The 19334-nt window shown below is 44.0% G+C and overlaps 1 protein-coding gene across 2 annotated transcripts in view; it reads right to left on the bottom strand.

The window, feature by feature from the left end:
• Nucleotides 1-14427, bottom strand: part of pdzd4 (PDZ domain containing 4) — a 58517-nt gene extending 44090 nt beyond the window's left edge. Inside the window, exon 1 of one of the 2 annotated variants that reach the window (XM_012968107.3) lies at nt 13807-14427. In XM_012968107.3, the coding sequence (XP_012823561.1) occupies nt 13807-13866 (60 nt within the window). In that variant the 5' untranslated portion in view covers nt 13867-14427. 2 annotated transcript variants of the gene reach the window in all.
• Between the last annotated feature and the right edge of the window lie 4907 nt (nt 14428-19334).

The raw sequence follows: 19334 nt of genomic DNA, 5'->3' as shown, positions 1-19334 counted from the left end.
CATGACAAAGATAAAGATTTGAAGGTGATGAGTGCAGGGTGTGACTGCTACCTCCACACCTTGAGAGGCCAGGGGCTGTGCCTTGGGCATCAACGTCATTTTGGCCTAGCACTGGTGTTTGGATACAAGTACCTTAATAAATTGCATCAATATGCGCTCCCTTTCTCTATTGTGTGCATTTAGCATTGCATTCATAAATAATTCTAATGACACCTTAGGTAAAGGTGGCCATACATGGGTCGATTGTAGCTGCCGATATCGGTCCCTTAGACCGGTTCGACAGCTTATCGGCCCGTGTAGGGGCAGCAACTAGAGATGTAGCGAACTGTTCGCCGGCGAACTAATTCGCATGAAAATCGGGTGTTCGCAAGTTCGCAAACTTTTAGCGATGTTCGCAATTTTGGGTTCGCCTTAGCTGGAGCCAAATTTTGACCTCTCACCCCAGAGCCAGCAGATATATGACAACCAATCAGGCAGCTCTCCCTCCTGGACCACCCCCGGACCACTCCCTTCCATATATAAACCAAAGCCCAGCAGCCATTTTACATTCTGTCTGTGTGTGCTTGATGAGTTAGCATAGGGAGAGAGCTGTGCAGGGGTTTGAGGGACAGTTTAGGTAGCTTTGCTGACTAGTAATCTACTTTCTACTGCTCTGTATGTAGCTGCTGGGGACAGCTGTCCTGCTGATCTCATCTGCTGTAACCCAATAGTCCTTGTAAAAGCAGTTTATTACACAAGTTTAGAAATGTAGTGTGATTTCTGCCCTTTACAGCACAAAATGCAACGCTGTGTCAACAACGTATTTTTCAGAGAAATTTTTGCCCTTGATCCCCCTCCTGCATGCCACTGTCCAGGTCGTGGCACCCTTTAAACAACTTTAAAATCAGTTTTCTGGCCAGAAATGGCTTTTCTAGGTTTTAAAGTTCGCCTTCTCATTGAAGTCTATGGGGTTCGCAAAGTTCGCACTTTTTGGCAGAAGTTCGCGAACGGTTTCGCGAACTTTTTTTGTGAGGTTCGCTACATCTCTAGCAGCAACGACGGGCATGCCCCACAGATATCTGGCGTGAAATTGGCAAGATATCGATCGGGCAGGTTAAAAGATTTAGTCGGATCATTGAATGCATTAGCTCATTGATGTGGTCCCCAAACCGACTGCGCCCATTGCCGTCGTTATAATTCGATCGTTTGGCCCCAGGGCTAAATGATCAAATTAGCCTAAATTTGCCCGATATCGCCACCTGTAGGTGGGGATATCGGGAGAAGATTTTGCGAGCGGATCTAAAGATATATGGCCACCTTTAGACTAAACCTCACAGCTAAGTAACACCTTCATAGTAAATATTCAACAATTAATTTTTCCATAAACAGAAATCTAACAGAAAAATTAAGGTTCTGTAGAACCAAGAACCCAGTAATATCAACATCTGTGTAAATAAAACACAAGCAGTTTTGTAGCGACAATGCTACAGTTACTAAGTAGTCGTCTTCCCCCCCTCCCTTTTCAGGCAGACTGCTCCATGTATCCATTGCACTCCCAGTTAAGATGAAGTAGAAAGCCAGTTAATTCCACTTAGAACTCATATGCATTCATCCATGATTAATCCCACTGGAACACTAGTTCAGCAAGGAAAAATCTTGTCTTTCTATGGATCATGCCGACAATAAGAGTGCCCATATATGTTCTATGTGTAATGGCAAGGCTCCTTTATTCACGCTGTAAAGTGGCTGTCTCTGCACAGTATTTATATATTATTTAACAGTGACATATCTCCTAGCGTGTAATATAGCCAAGGGTGGGTGGATTGTTTTTATCTTATCTGCTAAGGAAAACACTTCAATGTTGAGGGCCAGAAGGTAGGCTTAATAATTCATAACAGATATCGCTATCTGCGGGAATCAAGCAGACACTACATCTTAGCTGGCAGTGTAGCATTGGCAGTCCGGCACTTGCTCCATCTTTAGCAGAAGCTCATGAAAAAAACAAAAATCTGTGCTCTCAGCCTGAGCCAAAGGGCTGCTTGTTAGGAGCGGATACAAGTGCAGAGCATTAACATAAAGCCTAAGATATATACAGGCTGGCTCCACATGGAGAGATAGAACCATAGCACTGATAATGATATGATAATGGAGTCTTCACACTCCTTGGCCACTGTGTGTTGACCTCTTTGACATTCTGTAGAGAAGGGGCACCCTTACCCATCTCATCTTCGTATTCATTGCCACAACTCACAGTAACAGCCACCTATTGCAGTGTTATTGCTGTTCTTGAATGTAACATGGATATTTATAGACATACAGTCCTGCGTGGGTCCGGCTGGGTAAACCCATGCCCAACCTGAACCCACTGACCCACAACCTGACCCAGACCCACTAATGGAGTCTATAGGAAATGGCCTTTCCATAATTCAGAACTTTCTGGATAATGGGGTCCCTGTACATAGTTTCAATGACTCCTGTGGCACAAATGGCATCACTAAGCACCAATGATAACTAATGACATCGGGAAGAACCTTTTCAGTATAATGCAAGACCCTTCAACTGCCGGAGATATACATATTCTCCCACAACACTGAAGTAACTCATAGAATGACTCTCGCCCTATTGTCCCGGAGGTGATCCATTTCATTCTGCCTTCTAAAAAGCAGGACTCATGAGTTGCCCCAAATGGGTTTAGTAGGTTTGGAGCCTTAAACCCTAATCCCACTCATGCACACAATGCACAGCCGTGTCTTCCCAGCATCATTGTGCTTACATTACTTACATTAATCAGACAATTTCCACTCTAACATTTAGCATTTGCCATTGAACCCTATCAGGGAGGTACCTTAGCATTGATCACTACCATGATCATAATATTACCCTTTAGTCTTGTGTACGTTCTAAAGCTTGTACATGCCCACTACATTTTTATTGGCTCTGCCAAGGTCCAGTAAAATTACAGCATACTGCTTTTCCTAGAATCTTTTTCACTCCAGTTTCCTATTGTGCATTTCAGTAAGCTCCTGTTGCCATGTCGGCAATGTAAAGGGCAACGGTGCCTTTACTCCCAGCAACATACTGTATCACTTTGTCAGGATATTGTGCTGCATAAGCTTTTTAGATGTCCCTTGGCTTTTCATTATGCACCCAGCCCTGTCACTCTCATCTATTTTGATTTTGGAATCACTGCTCCAGGTTTTCCTACAGTCTCAGCTCTTTTCCTGGTGGCTTCCAATCTATAATCATCATTTTGCTTTAGTGCGTAAATATATCTGCCCAATCATTCTGTGATTGTAGCTGGAGTTTCCATTTGGTCTGTGCAGGTCCAGACTGATATTCAGAAAAGGTCCTGGCATTTCAAGTACACAGAGAACTAAACAGCCCCTCCCCACAGGCCCAATAATGACTGTCTATGGCATCTTGCAGCAGCCCCTCTGGCATTTAATGGAATCCACGAATTGCGACTCCGGGGCCTGGATCTATGCACCTGGTTCCAGGGGAGCTGCTGCCATGATGTGAATTAAGAAACTTGCCTCAAGCAGCAACAGCCCACAAGTTACTAGGGGCGGCAAAAATCTACTCCTATAAACTTCAAGAGCCGAAATTCCAATTTGTGACGCGGTCCCCCTTGCACTGTTCCAATGATCAGGGTGGGAGCCATCCGAAAGCCCATCTCAGGGAGGCCAAGGGGTCAGAAAAACCCCTGCCCAGCTGCACCTGAAGGTTCTCTTCATATAACTTACTGTGTGAATGTGCTCCTAATGTAGTGTAGAGATCTGTAAATTGCAGTTCTCTACCTGAGATCTCTGGTCCAGTGCAGTTATGGCAAGCAATCGGCATGCTGCACCCACATTTCTGCCACCCAAGGCCTGTGCCTTTGTAGCTTGCCAACAAATCTGGGCCTCACTTGTAGACTGAGTAGACCATGTGTGTCCTAATTCTATGTATATATTATATATATAGGTGTTTATAAGCTCAATCGCTGAATGGTTTCTTTGAAATAGGTCATGCCATATGAAGAGAAAAGCAGGTATGGTCTTTCTCCCACCAAAGAAAATATACTTTCTTTTTCGCTAGGTTAGGACTGACGCAAGGACACTGCCTTGATGGGGCGCGTCAGCTTATGCATACTTTGTACAAACCATGTAACTAAACGTGTCTCTTTTCACTAAAATGCAGACATTTTTTCTTCAGTGTGTGCAAAATGGGTTTTTAATTTTCTCTTGAAGCTATATAATGGAGTGCTGGGGTAATGTGTATAGTATATATTAATATATTATATATATATATATATCTAGGGCAGTGCTACTTGCTTTGAAATAAAACTTTCTCCATGCGCTCCTATCCAACAACACAACCAATTGCAGTCCCCTCCTATCCTGGTCTCTGTACAACTCCTCGGGTAACGGCGGCTCACGAACAGCAATGACAAACAAGAACCATTTTTCCTGACTTCCAGATCCAATAATGCTTTCTCTTTAGATAAATATCCAGAGTGTTTATATTTCCTGCCCTCTCGGCACTCTCCTTTGTGTATAAATGGAATTACTGGATTACAATGGAAAGCAGGAGTCGGTAGCGATGTGCTGTTTGGGTTCATTCTGGGGAATCTGTATATAAAGTGACACTCTGAGTGTTGCCGACTGTGCTTTCCCCACAATCATTGTGCTCTTATCTGTATTCCCTCCCTGTCACTCACATCTGCGGATTCTCCCTCCAGTGTCAGTCAGTCATGTTTAAAGGGTTTTATCTGTGTTTAACCCAAGCTGTCAAAGCAGTATCTGCAGGTGGCACAGAGCATTGTCTATGCCCTCTGTACACTGTTTGCACTCATTAACAGGCTTAATTTTGTGACACACAATGTCCCAACAAAGGCTGGTGTGTGACATTATAACACAACAAAAACCTAGGATTCAGTGTTCAAGGATATATATATATATATAAATATATATAAATATACACAATATGAGTATACAATATGGAGTCTTTTCCTGGGGTTAAAACAAATATATATAAGTATATACAGTACAATCCCATAGCAACCATCAGCTCTTACTTAGGAAAAAATTGTAAGAAACATGAAAGCAAATGCTTTAGTGGACCGAGGCAAATTGTGCTTCTTTTACTATTTTAATATCTTCTACATTGACTTTTGGATCAGATTTCAGTAAGGGCTTCCCGTTCCTCATAACAAGGTTATAAATATACAAAATATAGTTACATTTAAGAAAAGAAATACAATTAACAGCCATCACAAATGTTACCCCAATGGCCTTCAAACTTAGCTTCCAGGAATATCTAGTACTGTTAATAAGCACTCTCACTCTGTCTGACCTTTATTAAGTACCAATGGCTCGTCTATTGGTGGCAGTCCCACAATTTGGAAAGCAGTAATAAAGTAACAATAGAGGTCTGTATAGAGGGAAGGCAAAGCAAAGGATGGGTAGGGCCAATGTGTATGACATAGAATTGTTAGTAGTGATAGCTAAATATTAATTTGTGATCTATCACTCAAGGCTAGAATTGTCCCGTACACACTCAGATTTAAGCTACCAATTTGGGTTCTTCGGACTCAACTGGTCCTACGATGGCTCTGAGTGATATCTGTCAGGTTTGCAAATCCGTCGGATGAGGAACACATCAGATCGTCCTTGACTGATGGTTCTCTGTAGGCCTCCAGTTGTTGCCCCTATGGCAGATCTGTCCCTGTATGGCCACCTTTACTGAATTTTGAGATCAAGTATCTTTCTATTGTGCCTCTAGCTAAGGCAGGTATACAGAGGAGGCCCACTTAAAGCTGCTGGATAGTGATCCACCTAGGCAAAGCCACCTACCTAATTTATGTTCTGCATTTACCAGAACATGTGCAGTGCAGAATTGCCATGTTTTATTTCCCATAAATCAGAATTTTTCCCCAGAATTCCAGTCCTGTTGAAGTCACCAGTGGGTCTTGCACCTGATGCCGATGCATCATAAATAACGAGGACACACTCTGCTGTAAATAGGCTGCAATTGTAGTTTCCCATATCTGATTGGCGACATTTCCAAGGTTTGGCGCTGCCACACCAATTGACACAGGGCAATAAGAGAACTCTGGAGCTATCAGCTCTGTTCCTCTTCATCAATAGGTGCAGCTGCACTCAGTTTGGAGAGGGAGGCAGGAAGGGCTGAGTGGGTCTGAGCACAACTATAAGGAAGTGCGAGGGCCACTCTTTTGCAGGTACTTTTATTGCATGGGTTTTATACACAACTGACTGTGGGGAAATTTGCACAACTGTACTTGCTATCTTATATGAACCCTATCATATTATGGATGCCCATTGCAAATAGTGGCATAGAATCAGTGGCAAAATGCAAGGCATGCTGGGAAATGCATGAATGTGCACAATAAATATTTTTGTAGCATTTAAAATAAATAAATAGAACCTTACATCAATTCTATAGGAAACAATAGCTATCTTGCTTGTGCTCTTGTAATGCCAATTTTACTGCTCTCTTTTTAGTGTGCTGTATTGTTTCTGTTGCATGGCAGAAATGTGGGGGGTAATTGAATTAGTAGTGGAGAATACACCTGCTTTTCACTGAACGATAAAGCTATTATTTGCCACTAAAAATAACAACAGGATCCCCTGCCATTGGCAGCTGTAACCTCTTCAGTGCTGGAGATTCGAGAGATGTTGCTAAGCAAAGGCTGCCAAAAGCAGATATCTGCTGGAGAGCGCCAGTCCTGAGATTTCAGCACAATGGACAGCACCTTGGCCCTGCTGTGTCTGTGTGTGTTTGTGTGTGTATATATATATATGCAGTCTATATACTGTGCTATAGAGAGGCTCACTGCCGTACCGGCGTGCTGTCCATGGCTGAATGGAAACAAATGGAAAAGTGCTGGTAGTAATACAACACGGATACAGGAATGCCCTTTGTACAGATGGGAATTAGGATAAACTGCATTAGAGGAGACTTCAAAGCTGCCTGATGTTTGTAATCAATAATTGTTCTATTAACCCCCCGCATGTGCTGCAAATATTACTCTATATACATAATATAGCACAATACAGATACAGCATGGGTGCCTGGTTGTTTTAAAGGCAAAAATGAAGGATGATAGATTTGTTAACCAACAGGTGTATAACTGCAGGCTGGGCATACAGTACATATATACATATACATACATATATACATATATATATATGTATATATTTATATATATATATATATATATACAAATATTTAATCAAATAAGTGCCTTTCTGAAGTGCAGAGATAAAATGCAATTGACTCGACTGTGTTTCTTCTATCAAACTGTGCTCCTGAAGCTGGCCGGACAGCATTACTAATCACAGGCCATTTCATGCATTGGTGAACAACTCTATATAGTCAGATAGATACATGTATATAGGAGATATCAGTGTGTGTCTTCTGCTGCTGATCTTGACAGACGCCCCATGAGGGGAGGAAATCTAACAGAAGTCGGATGGGATGATTTATCGAGATGAGCAGCAGTGCAATGCATTGTTCAACAGCCACAGTTCTATATTTTCCCAGCAAGCCACGGTTGAGGCCACTGTGTATGGGCAGCAAGGAACAAGCCCTGCAAGTCAAGCTGCACATCTACTTTACATTTATAGAGGGAGACCAGGGATGGTTTATTAAGGAAGGATAAAATATTGGCAGTGGCAGCCCATGAGCAGATGGGCCGCTTACCCAGCATCAGTAGTTCTCTTAGTGGCATAAAGATGAAAGATCATATTATATTGTTAGGAAATATTTTAGGCATGTATAGATCAAGGAATAGCCCCTCAGCTGTACAACTTTCTCTGATAAAATATACAACTCACAAATATTGGACACTGGAGCCCCGTCCTCGTATTGCAAGGGCCACTGCTTCTGTAACTCTGGGTTTATGGGGCACAAGCATAATGGGTGGTGATGCAGTGCCATCATCTGGGCACACAAAAAAAAAAGACCACCGCATATTACTCCAGGTTTGCTCTTGCCTATCCTAAAGCAGGCCTATGGTACATAGGGCCCAGTGGATGTCTTGCAAAACAGGCCAGGACCCCTGAAATGCTTTTGCTATGAGCAATAGTATCTATGGCATGGTACTAATTCTTATCTACCCATCCAGTTTGTACAGTATCAACAGCAAGCGGTTTTCCTAGTCCTGTAACCCATAGTAACCATTCAGCAGATAGCTTGGTTGAGTGCAGTTTGGAATAATTATAGGAAACATCTGGTTGCTGTTGGTTACCAAAATGAGACAAACTATGCCCATGTTACTACGTAACCCCCTCCCCCTCACACGGACCATGATATAAATATTATATATACTGTAATGGTTAGAATTGGGGCGGGTGGCCTTTAGAATGGGTTGGCAGTTACCATGGGCCAAGGATAGGTGCTCCCAGAGCTCTGGGTGTGTGATTATGATAGTAAGTACATCTTGTCTGTATAAGAGAAGTATCCAGCTGGGTACAGTAGGGAGACATCACAAGCCTGTGGATTAGGTGTCAGATGTTTGTTATTGGTATGCGGAACGAGGGCAGCCTATAATCCAGCAGTTATTATTATGTATTAGGAACCCTCTGTAACATGTATGAATAGAAAGGGGGGGTCACCGCTGCTATAAGTTGCTTTCTGTCACACTTCACACAAGCACTCCTCACTTCTCCTGCCCTTCTCATCTCAATTTCCCCCATTCCTATTGATCCGGCTCCCTATTCCAGTCACACACACAGGAGTCTCTGCTCCAGTACAGAAATCACAAGATTCATCATTACCGGCTGCTGCTGCCAGTGGAGCCGCACAGAAGATTTAAGGTGGCTTTATCTGGATAATTAAACCCTCTCCATCCTGCCGGCGGAAAAACCTTCCCAGATGGATCAAAGGAGAGATGAGATGGGAAAAGGTGCAGTGAGAGAGAGATGGGGGGTATCATTGTCATAAAAAGGGATGTGGGGGGAGGGAAAGGGCATTTGATGAAGAAAAGGCTGGAAAAATTGATTCTATGAAGGGGTAGAAGGGGAAGAAGTATATGCAGGGGAACAGACTGCTATAATGAGAAGGAAGCCTTACTGGCCCAAACCTACACTAGAAAGGGTAATATTAAGCCATATTATAAAGACATGCCTGGTACCTAGAGATGTACTGATATAAGAGCTTAAATCATGAAAGCTCTCTGGATACAGAGGGACCATTCAGAATAACCTGCCAGCAGCTGAGGGTAAAAAAGGACACAAAAACCTCCTACCTAGGTTCTAGTTCCACTGAAGGATGGCAGAGAGAAAACAACACATTAAACCACCATGGTGGGAGCTGTAGTGTCACAGCACCACTGCAGATGGTTGGGTTTAATCAGGCCCCATAACTGTGGGGCAGGGGAGAGGGGGCCTGGTAAGAGTCTGTATTCCAGTCACAACCTCCCCCCTGTCTGCACCCACACCATCTGACCAATGCAGGTATGGAGGAAAATGGTGAGTGTGCAGCTATGTGATGTGGATGGGGGGCTCTAAAATCATATTTTTGTGAGGAGCCCATGAAAATAAAGTTACACCTCTGATTTAATAAGGGGTCAGTAATGTAATTAGAGAAACATAGGTTTGCCACCTCTTTCATTTAAAAACTAGCACATAATACAGCCTTGAATGTTATGGTTACTTAGCAAACAATCTATACATAACCCCCTGTTGCAAAATATAAGGATATTACATGTCACCAATGAGTTCCATGACCATATAAAAGCAGATACAGGCTAAAACACCAGCTAATTACATTTACAGGACATGGGATTTATAAGTATTTGGTTTTGAAGGGGGTGAGGTAGGGGACGTGGGAGGCCATTAGTTTTGAAGGACACAAGAATTCAGTATTTAAAGGGTTGAGGAATAGCTGTGTAGCCTTGTGCAAACAGGAGGCATTACATTCCCAAGGGAGAGTCCTTTTTGGCCAAGGAAAGTCCCTTGTCGGGCTGTTGCGTACATAGAATACACAACTAGAGGGGTGAGTACTGGTAGGGCTGCCGCTCTCCGGCTGGAAACAGCCCCAAACTGCCTCCCCTTCTTTGTCTGCAAACTGTAAATAGACCCCAGGTTGTCACTGAGCTATCAAAGCAAATCAGAACATAATTAGGAATCTACTCCAGCGGCCGAGCACTTGGTCAAAGATTCCTTTGCTCCCTCCCCTGTTCTAGAGTGGGGGGCTAGGAATGCCAGTGGTGATGTATAAACATGCAGAGCAACATGCAGATAGTGTCCTGCTGGCAGCACTTGTTCATATATGTCCCCAACATATGCACCCCCCGCCTCCGGTAACTGAACTCCCTACCCTGTGCCCAGCACACATGGCAGGTAAACAAATGCAAAACAAACATTGCTACCCACATCTAAACAAACTGGCACCAATACTCAAAACCCCCCATAGCAGCAAACACTGCCCCCCACTCACCCTTACACAAACATTGCTGCCACCCACAGCCATAATGACCATTCTCGACAGTGAACACACTCCAGCATACACACAGACTAACCCCCACACTCCAGCCTCCCCCCTACATAGACACACAATAAACCCCCCAACTCCAGCATCCCCCCTACACTTACACACACTAACCCCCACACTCCAGCCTCCCCCCTACATATACACACAATTACCCCCCCCAACTCCAACATCCCCCCTACACATACACACAATAACCCCCACACTCCAGCATCCTCCCTAAACATACTGTATACACAATAACCCCCACACTCCAGCATCCCCCCTACACATACACATACTAACCCCCACACTCCAGCATCCCCCCTACACATACACAAACTAACCCCCCCAACTACAGCATCCCCCCTACACATACACACACTAACCCCCACACTCCAGCATCCCCCCTACACATACACAAACTAACCCCCCCAACTACAGCATCCCCCCTACACATACACACACTAACCCCCACACTCCAGCATCCCCCCTACACATACACAAACTAACCCCCCCAACTACAGCATCCCCCCTACACATACACACACTAACCCCCACACTTCAGAATCCCCCCTACACATACACACACTAACCCCCACACTTCAGAATCCCCCCTACACATACACACACTAACCCCCACACTCCAGGATCCCCCCTACACATACACACAATAACCCCCACACTCCAGAATCCCCCCTAGACATGCATACACTAACCCCCCCAACTCCAGCATCCCCCCTACACATACACACACTAACTCCCACACTCCAGCATCCCCCCTACACATACACACACTAACCCCCACACTCCAGCACCCCCCCTACACATACACACAATAACCCCCACACTCCAGCATCCTCCCTAAACATATACATAATAACCCCCACACTCCAGCATCCCCCCTAAACATACACACAATAACCCCCACACTCCAGCATCCCCCCCTACACATACACAAACTAACCCCCCCAACTCCAGCATCCCCCCTACACATACACACACTAACCCCCACACTCCAGCATCCCCCCCTAGACATGCATACACTAACCCCCACACTCCAGCATCCCCCCCTACACATACACACAATAACCCCCACAGTCCAGCATCCCCCCTACACATACACACAATAACCCCTCCCCAAACTAACCCGAAACCCAAATATTTCCCTCTAAACACACATTTATGATACAAAAATGTAATGACGCACACAGGTCCTGGACTCATACGCCTAAACACTCCATTCATTTACTTGCAAACACTGCCCCACAACACACATTTCAGCACCACACACCCAACCATTTCACCCCAACGCACACAACTCTTGCATCTAATCTTTCACCCTATACACACACAAAACAATAATGGCCACTCAACAATCATTGCCTCTTATATACACAAATACAACTCCTGCTGGGAACCACAGATGTGAATCTTATTCATGGGGGTACAGATGTGCATTGTGTACACAAAGACAGGGTATACAACTAGACACATATAGATGAGAATGTCCTAACACACATATTTGCATTACACACACACATTGGGAAGCATAATATTCACATAGAGATGTGAATGGTGTGACACAGAAATAAACAGATGTATATTCATACAGAGATTTCATACACAAATGCACAGCTCTGCCATGTATGCACATGTGCATTATACTGTATATGCAGTTATGCTTTACACAACACAGACACGTATACCTCATATAGACACAAAGTACACATGCCTAGCAGGCTAGCTGAAGCTGTATCTCAATAAAGCAGCCACAATACCTAATTTCTACCCCAAATACCAATCTGATGCACTCGAGAAAGGTGGCAGAAAATGGAGGGAGTTTGCTCTAAGCAGAAAATGTCTGGGATATGTGTTAGAGCTCTTGCATTGGGGCAGCGTTACTGCCTCCTGCACCGTCTATAAGAGATGTACTATGGGCTGGAGCTTACACTCCTGTCTGTGTGTGCTGTAAGTATGATACACTATGTTGTACAGGTCTGGTAGAAGACTAAATATATGTATGGTAACAGCAATACATGAACATGAATGTGCTTAAGTGTATGTGTCTGTATGTGTTTGTGCTTCTGTTTGGCATATCCCATTGACTTTAGCCATGTCTCATCCTCATTAATAATACAGAACCTGTATCATACTCTTGGCAATAATTTTGCCATTGGTTTTTCGTATTAAAGTTGCCATATGGGCTCTACATAGGGCACGTGCGTTTTTGCGAGTGTACACGTGCTTGGCATTGTGGACCAGGATAGTGCCATAAATGGTTGGTGCATCTCCAGTACCTATTTTCTGATTGCTTCAACCACCAGTCTGTCCTCCCACTATTTAACTCTCACCTTGCCCACTTTTTTCCTATTTTTTTCCGTAATCATTGCCGCCATCATCCTTTTCTCTGATTTTCCTGCCAGTGTTTCCTTGTCATTTTATTTCTTATTGGCTCTCACTGTTCTGAATGCTTTTGCCACCCTAAACTCCCAAACTCCAGTGGAGAGGTTCCCAAACTATAGGGATGAACACACCCAGGGGAGTATGGGATAAGGGGGTGAGGTATCTTCGGAATTGCTGTTTGGGCACTCCTGGAACTTCAGCGGAATGACTATCTCTCTCTTGTTTCCTTATATTTGCGACTATGTTATGTGCCAAGGGTCCCACACAGCCCCCTGTCAGGGCTCCATCCAAACTCCACATTCTACCTACTTGTAGTTGCCATTTCTCTGTCAGACTGAACTTACATCCTTGACAACCTCTCATATCCATAACCTTCTCAATGCCAAATTCTCAACATCATCATCCACATTTCATACTCTGTGCTCATTTGATTCCCATTTCTACATGTAGCCATTATCTATTCAATTATGTAAACTCCTCAACCCCATACATTTTCACATTTCTTTCAAAGAGCAAACACATACATATTATTTATTTCAACTTCATATTTTTCCCACTGAAGCCACTTTATCTTCTACACCATCCCTGTTATAAGTTTGAGACCCATTTTCGCCCTTAGCCAACCTCAGCCTCCATCTTTCCCCAAAACTATCTCTTTTATTTCCTTGCCTCTTTTCTTCTCCATGCTTTTGCCACCATCAGACCATGTCTTCTACCCCTTCCCAGATTTACCCTCTTCTCTGCTTAATTCCCCATTCCTCCATCCTGAGCAAATCTCTATACATTCCCAATCCTTCCTTGTTCTTTATTTCTACCTTCTTATACCCTCTCCTACATCGACCTTTGAGCCCACGTTACTGTACATTATCTTGTGCCACCCCCAGATAGTTAACATACACCCCTCTTTTTACCTGCCACCCACTCCATTCCTGTTTTTCCCTTTCATACCTGCAGCATCACTTTGTAATGCTCCTCTGGTTTGCGAACCACACACATGTTACATCCCATGTTAGCTTCAAGGGGGTGCAGGTCTACGAGGGAGGGGGCTGGTCACCCCCAGTTTTGCCTGGATTCTCAGAAATGTGCACTCAGTGCCTCTTCTGTAGCATCCAAAAGGTGTTTACAGAAGGAAAGGAGCCCTAGATCAGAAGTCGTAAGCCCCTTGATTATCCATCCAGTGAAGGCAGTTAATCCATGGGAGGGAGTGAATAAAGGTGGGGGGGAAGCCTTGGTTTGGTATGGAAGAGACATGCAGCTGTCCCCCACATCTTGCAAAAATGGGGTGCCACGTCTCTTCCTGCTCCCACTATAAAGAAGTCTTTTCTCCAGGCTGCCTTTTTCTCTTGCCCAAATAATGGGGTACCAGCAAGGCATCTACACTGGTTTCCTTCAAATATGTTTCTTAAAATATTAGGCTGCTGGTCTTCAGCAAGAATTTGTCTCCATGTTCCCCCTGCATGCAGATAGCTGTGAAGGCACCTGTGCCCAATTCTCTGCCTGCCGCAGAACCCACACGCATGCCTTCTCCTCCTCGCTGGCTCCAGCCGAGCCTCAGCACTGCTAGGATGGAGGGAGGGAGGAAGGGAGGTGCAGTGAGTGAGAGAAGGAGGAAGGGAGGGAGGGAGAGAGAGAGGGAAAGGTAGCTAATAAATATGGATGGTCTTTGGTGTAACACTCACAGCCAATCTGTTAGACAGGCACAAAACTGCTGAGAGAATTTTATCAGCAGCCCTGAGCTTTGGCCATGTAAGACATGGAGGGAGGGGTGGCAGGAAGCACAACAGGAGCTACAGGGTACAGGAATGCAATAGGGGGACATGGAGGCTATTACACAGCACTGGTTCATATTGGGTTAAAGTCATCTGGGTGACTGGAAAGAATCAGAATGGACAGGTGAGAAATATATGCAATGAGACTAGCGTTCCTTGACTCATCAGTCAATTTAACCCTTTACATGACAGATAAACCTCCGAGTCTGCACATCATTCAGCTGTAAACTGCCCTTGGGTTCCATTGGATTCTGTCCCTATGCAACGGTCTGTTGATTTTATTGCAGAGAATTCAGTTCTTCACACCATTCTGCCATTTTTAATTATAGTTAATCGCTTTACCACTGAAGCAGTTACTTTATTGGAGAGGCCACCTCGAGCAGAGGAGCACCATATCTATGTGCTTTATGGCTAACGAGTCATTCATTTGCGTGCATTCTGCATGGCTACGCAGAAAGTATTGGCCAGTTTGTGGCTGGTATCTACAGGCAGTTAGCCAAGCAAGTAAGTCTGATATGACATACTCTGTTGTTACCTTTATGAGTGGCCTCTTTATTTAAGGGGAATAAACAATCTCATTATATATGAAGTCCTAGACAACCTGACACCTTAATGTGTAACGCCAGTTAGCCATGGCCGTCAGCTTAAGGGATGAGCAGAAACTGTCAGCTGGAATGTTTGACTAATAATTGTGGTAAAACTCCCTAGCAACCAATGAGCAGAGTAATTTCAAAGCAAGCATTTTATTCTTCCTATATTCATCGGGCACAGTTGTGGCAGATGCAAGTCAGTACAGCTATAATGATGCTGGAATTTGTAGGGGGGGCATTGCATTATGGGTAAAAAACATGCTAATTTGTGTCTCAAGTTTGCACACTGCCCTGTGTTTCTTCTGGAGAAGAAAAACCCTAAATGGCCAGGAATTGTTGAACTGAATCCTGGATTCGGTGCATCCCTTATATTGATATATGCTGAGACTTGCAGTCCACAAACTGCGAGGGACCCAGGCCCGGATTTGTGGTGAGGCAAAGGCCTGGGCCTAGGGCGCCACATATTTAGGGGCGACATTCCGCCCAAGCCACAATGAAATTTGCTCAAATATGTGGCAATGGGGATCTGATACACAGAAACTTCAGCGCGTCCTTTCCCCACTGCTAAATGAGTTAAAGGGGTGCGCATGTGTGGGGGGGTGGGTTGGGCGCACAAATGGGGTGACCCTGGGGTGCCATGTAATCAAATCCGACCCTGGTGGAACCTAAAGTTAAAGCGACACTAGCATTATCGTATTTACATCTACAAGTGCAGCGGGTAACTTGCACTTTTTCTGGCAGTTTTTCTATAAAGGAACTGCACTTTAAAGAAAATGCACTCCTTACTGTATAGTTACACTCATCGCTGCTCACTTCTTCCTGACTTTCATTTCAAACAGGCACTGCTGCACCGCCACTTCCAGTGATGAAGATGATAGCTTCATGGTTCCCTTAGCACCCTGTGTTAAAAGACACAGCACACTTGCACCAAAATAATATGGCATACACTTCACTCACGCGGTGCTTATCAGAAATGACGCCAGGCAAACTTGGAAAATATTTAGTGGGATTGTGCCTGATTTACAATGACAAACACACGTGGTTGTGCCAAAAGAATTGCCGTTTGCATCTGCAATGATGGCAGAATTGTGGGTAAAACAACAATTGCACTCAGAGTTGTACTTTGCTTGGCAACTGAATGCATCTTATAGTCTAATGAACAAGAGTAATTACCTGGGGGTACAGGGGTATCTGAGGAGCTCAAGTCATATGAATAAATACAAATATGCAGATAAATGGGGACGGCATGTACATTTTTTCCTTGCAGCTGTAGGGGGGCACCTTTTACCTTATTTGCCCCCCTGGCCAGCATATAACGTGCAACTGCTGCAGAGAAATGACTGCCACTTCAGGAGTGTTGGCACAATGCATGGTGCAGCATTTTTTCAATTCTGGGGCTTAACTTCTATGGAGGCTGCCCAATTAAAATTCTGTGCCACAAAGGAAGCCTGGTCGGGGTTAAGCTATGGTGACCTCTATAGGCACAAGATGTGATTCAGTCATAGTCATACCAGTCTGGTCATCCGATTCTAGCTATGCCATATATTTGTTTTGTTGGAGATAACCACAGCCTCCTGTAACTTTGGTCTGGATCCCCATAGCAACCTTCTACAAGGGTGGGACCCCTGGCTTAGTCTGGGTGACTCTGGGAGAATCTGATTTCCAGCACTACTTCACCTCCTTGATGTCCAGAATGGTGGGAAACTCAACTTCCTTCAGAACTATCAATGGGAAAACAGGTGCTGGTACATTGGAGCCCAATCATTTCAGTGGCCCACTGAGAGCCACTGAATTAGGAATAAAATGTTAGTCTTCTAAACATCCAGTACTTGCATTCAACAGCTATACAATATCTGCATTTTTTGTGTGCAACATTTCTCCCAACATAAACACAACCTAATATCTGTATTATTGTGTATGAAGCCTTTAGGCAGACTCCAGTGCACTTTTATTTTGCACGGCACACTCCCTGAGGGGCAGGAGAAGACAACAAAAGTGAAAACAATCAAGGGATGTACCTTCCCATTATCTGCAGAGGTTTTCCATGATTATAAAAATATAACAGCAGCACGCCAGTAGGGCAGAATATAATGGGGTCACGCTAATTGCTCTGTAGGAAATAATCAAAAACCAGATGACCTGGTAGGGTATGGGGAGATGTTCCCCTGTAAGAAGCCAATGACAAAGTACATCTTGTTTGCATGTATAAAAGAGAAGTGTTAAACCTCTCTCCCTATAGATTCCTATTGCATTATTTAGAAGAGCTCAGCAGGAGGCTCCAAGTTATGTCATGTCTTGCGGTTCCTCTCTCTGGCTCAGGCTGATTGGGTCTGCCTTGTGGGGGCTGTGCTGTGATGTTTGGGTAATGTGCTGTGTAAGAGGTCTTTATTGTGACAGTCTAATGAGGTGTGAGACAACGAGACAACTCACTTCTAATTCTTTTGAAGGGACACAGATCTAAAAGCATATTGTTCTTTATTATTAACAATTGTGAGCCTTCCGTTGGCTAGGGAGGGAGAAACTGAGGCAGGGCAGGGAATGATGGGTCATATTTATATCCAGCACAGATAAGCAGATATGGTCATTTGGAGTATACTGGGAAGGGACATCTATGTTCTTAACAGGACACTGGGATCTACCATAAGTAACCAAGAAGACACAGCTATTGTATTGGGGGAGAGAAGTTCAAATATGCCTCTTGACTGAGCAGGCAGCAGCTAGGGGTGATTGTTACTGGGACAGAATGAAGAGAAATAAACAATGACAGGTAATATCTGTCAGGGGACACTGAGAGTCATAGTTCAACAGCTGGATCTCCACTAGTTAGGCACTTCTATCTAGAATAAATACTGCCCCCACCATTAGTGAAAAATGACCCTATAAATGTGTGGAGGGGGAGATGGAAAATTGAGTGGGAGGGGTAAGATATATTGCATGGATGGAGAGGGAATACTGTGTATTTAAGGGGGGTGAGAGCTATGTCCAGCAACAACCCAGGGATAGGGAGATTGATTATATCAAAACCACAAAGAATATATTGTTTATCCCATAGGTCCCTTGCTAAGGAACCCCCTCTATTATCTTATCAGTAACATCTAGCTTGATGGAAATGAGGCAAATATGGGTGAGGGCACATTGCACTCAATCAGGTATATGTGAGGCACCCTTGGGAGAAAACCTCCATCAGATATCCACTTGGCAAGACATATAAGACCCCCGGTGACCAAGTAAGCCAATGAAAAGCTGCTTTATCATAAAAAGGCCTCTTACTGGCAATGCCTCCCCTTGCTGGATTAATTAAAACGCCATTAAACCTACATTCTTTTTATTCCACAGTTGGGTTTGTCTATAACAATAAGAGCACATTCAGTAAGGATGTTATTGGCTTATTTGGATATTGTAGGCTTGCCTAGGCTGCTATTGCCTCTCAGCAGAGTCCAGGCAGAGGGCCCTATTGCAGATGCTAAGTTCTATTCTGTGGGTCGCAAAGGGGTCGGGTGCATGGACAGTGGGTGGGATATTGGCGGATTGTTGGTGTCTTGGATATAATGGGCCTGATTCACTAAAGGGCGATAAAAATGATCGCACGCTTTTTCGCGTTAAAAAACGCAAAAAACGCAAAATAATCACCATAGTATTATCGCGTGCGAAAAATCGCCATTTTCGCATGCGGTATTTCTCACACTAGTTTTACCGTTTTGCGTTAATTTCTGCGCTGAAAAGAATATGATTGCATGATTCACTATAACTTTTGCGCGCTAAATATCGCATTCGGCTATGTGAAAATTAACACCTACTACAGGCAGGCGAAAAATTATACAAAAGTACAGTAAATGATTTTTTGCAATAAAATATGGACTTACAGTGTTATTTATTCAAGTCTGTGTTTCCCCCAGAGTGACGCAGCCGCCAGTTTGCAGCGAAATGTTCATTTTTAATACAGTAATTTTCTGCAAGTATTGGCGTGTATGGCTAACATGGCGTGCATTCATTTGCGCGACTATTTATATTTGGCTACAAGTGATGAAATGTTTCGCCAGGCATGGATTCGCAGCGAATTTTTGGACATGCGGTGAATTTTTTTCGCGGCGGATTTTTTCATGCGTTTCTCAAAACA

This window comes from Xenopus tropicalis, chromosome 8 (assembly GCF_000004195.4).
Source record: "Xenopus tropicalis strain Nigerian chromosome 8, UCB_Xtro_10.0, whole genome shotgun sequence".
In the NCBI taxonomy this organism is placed as follows: domain Eukaryota; kingdom Metazoa; phylum Chordata; class Amphibia; order Anura; family Pipidae; genus Xenopus; species Xenopus tropicalis.
This window is presented reverse-complemented; position numbering and strand designations above follow the sequence as displayed.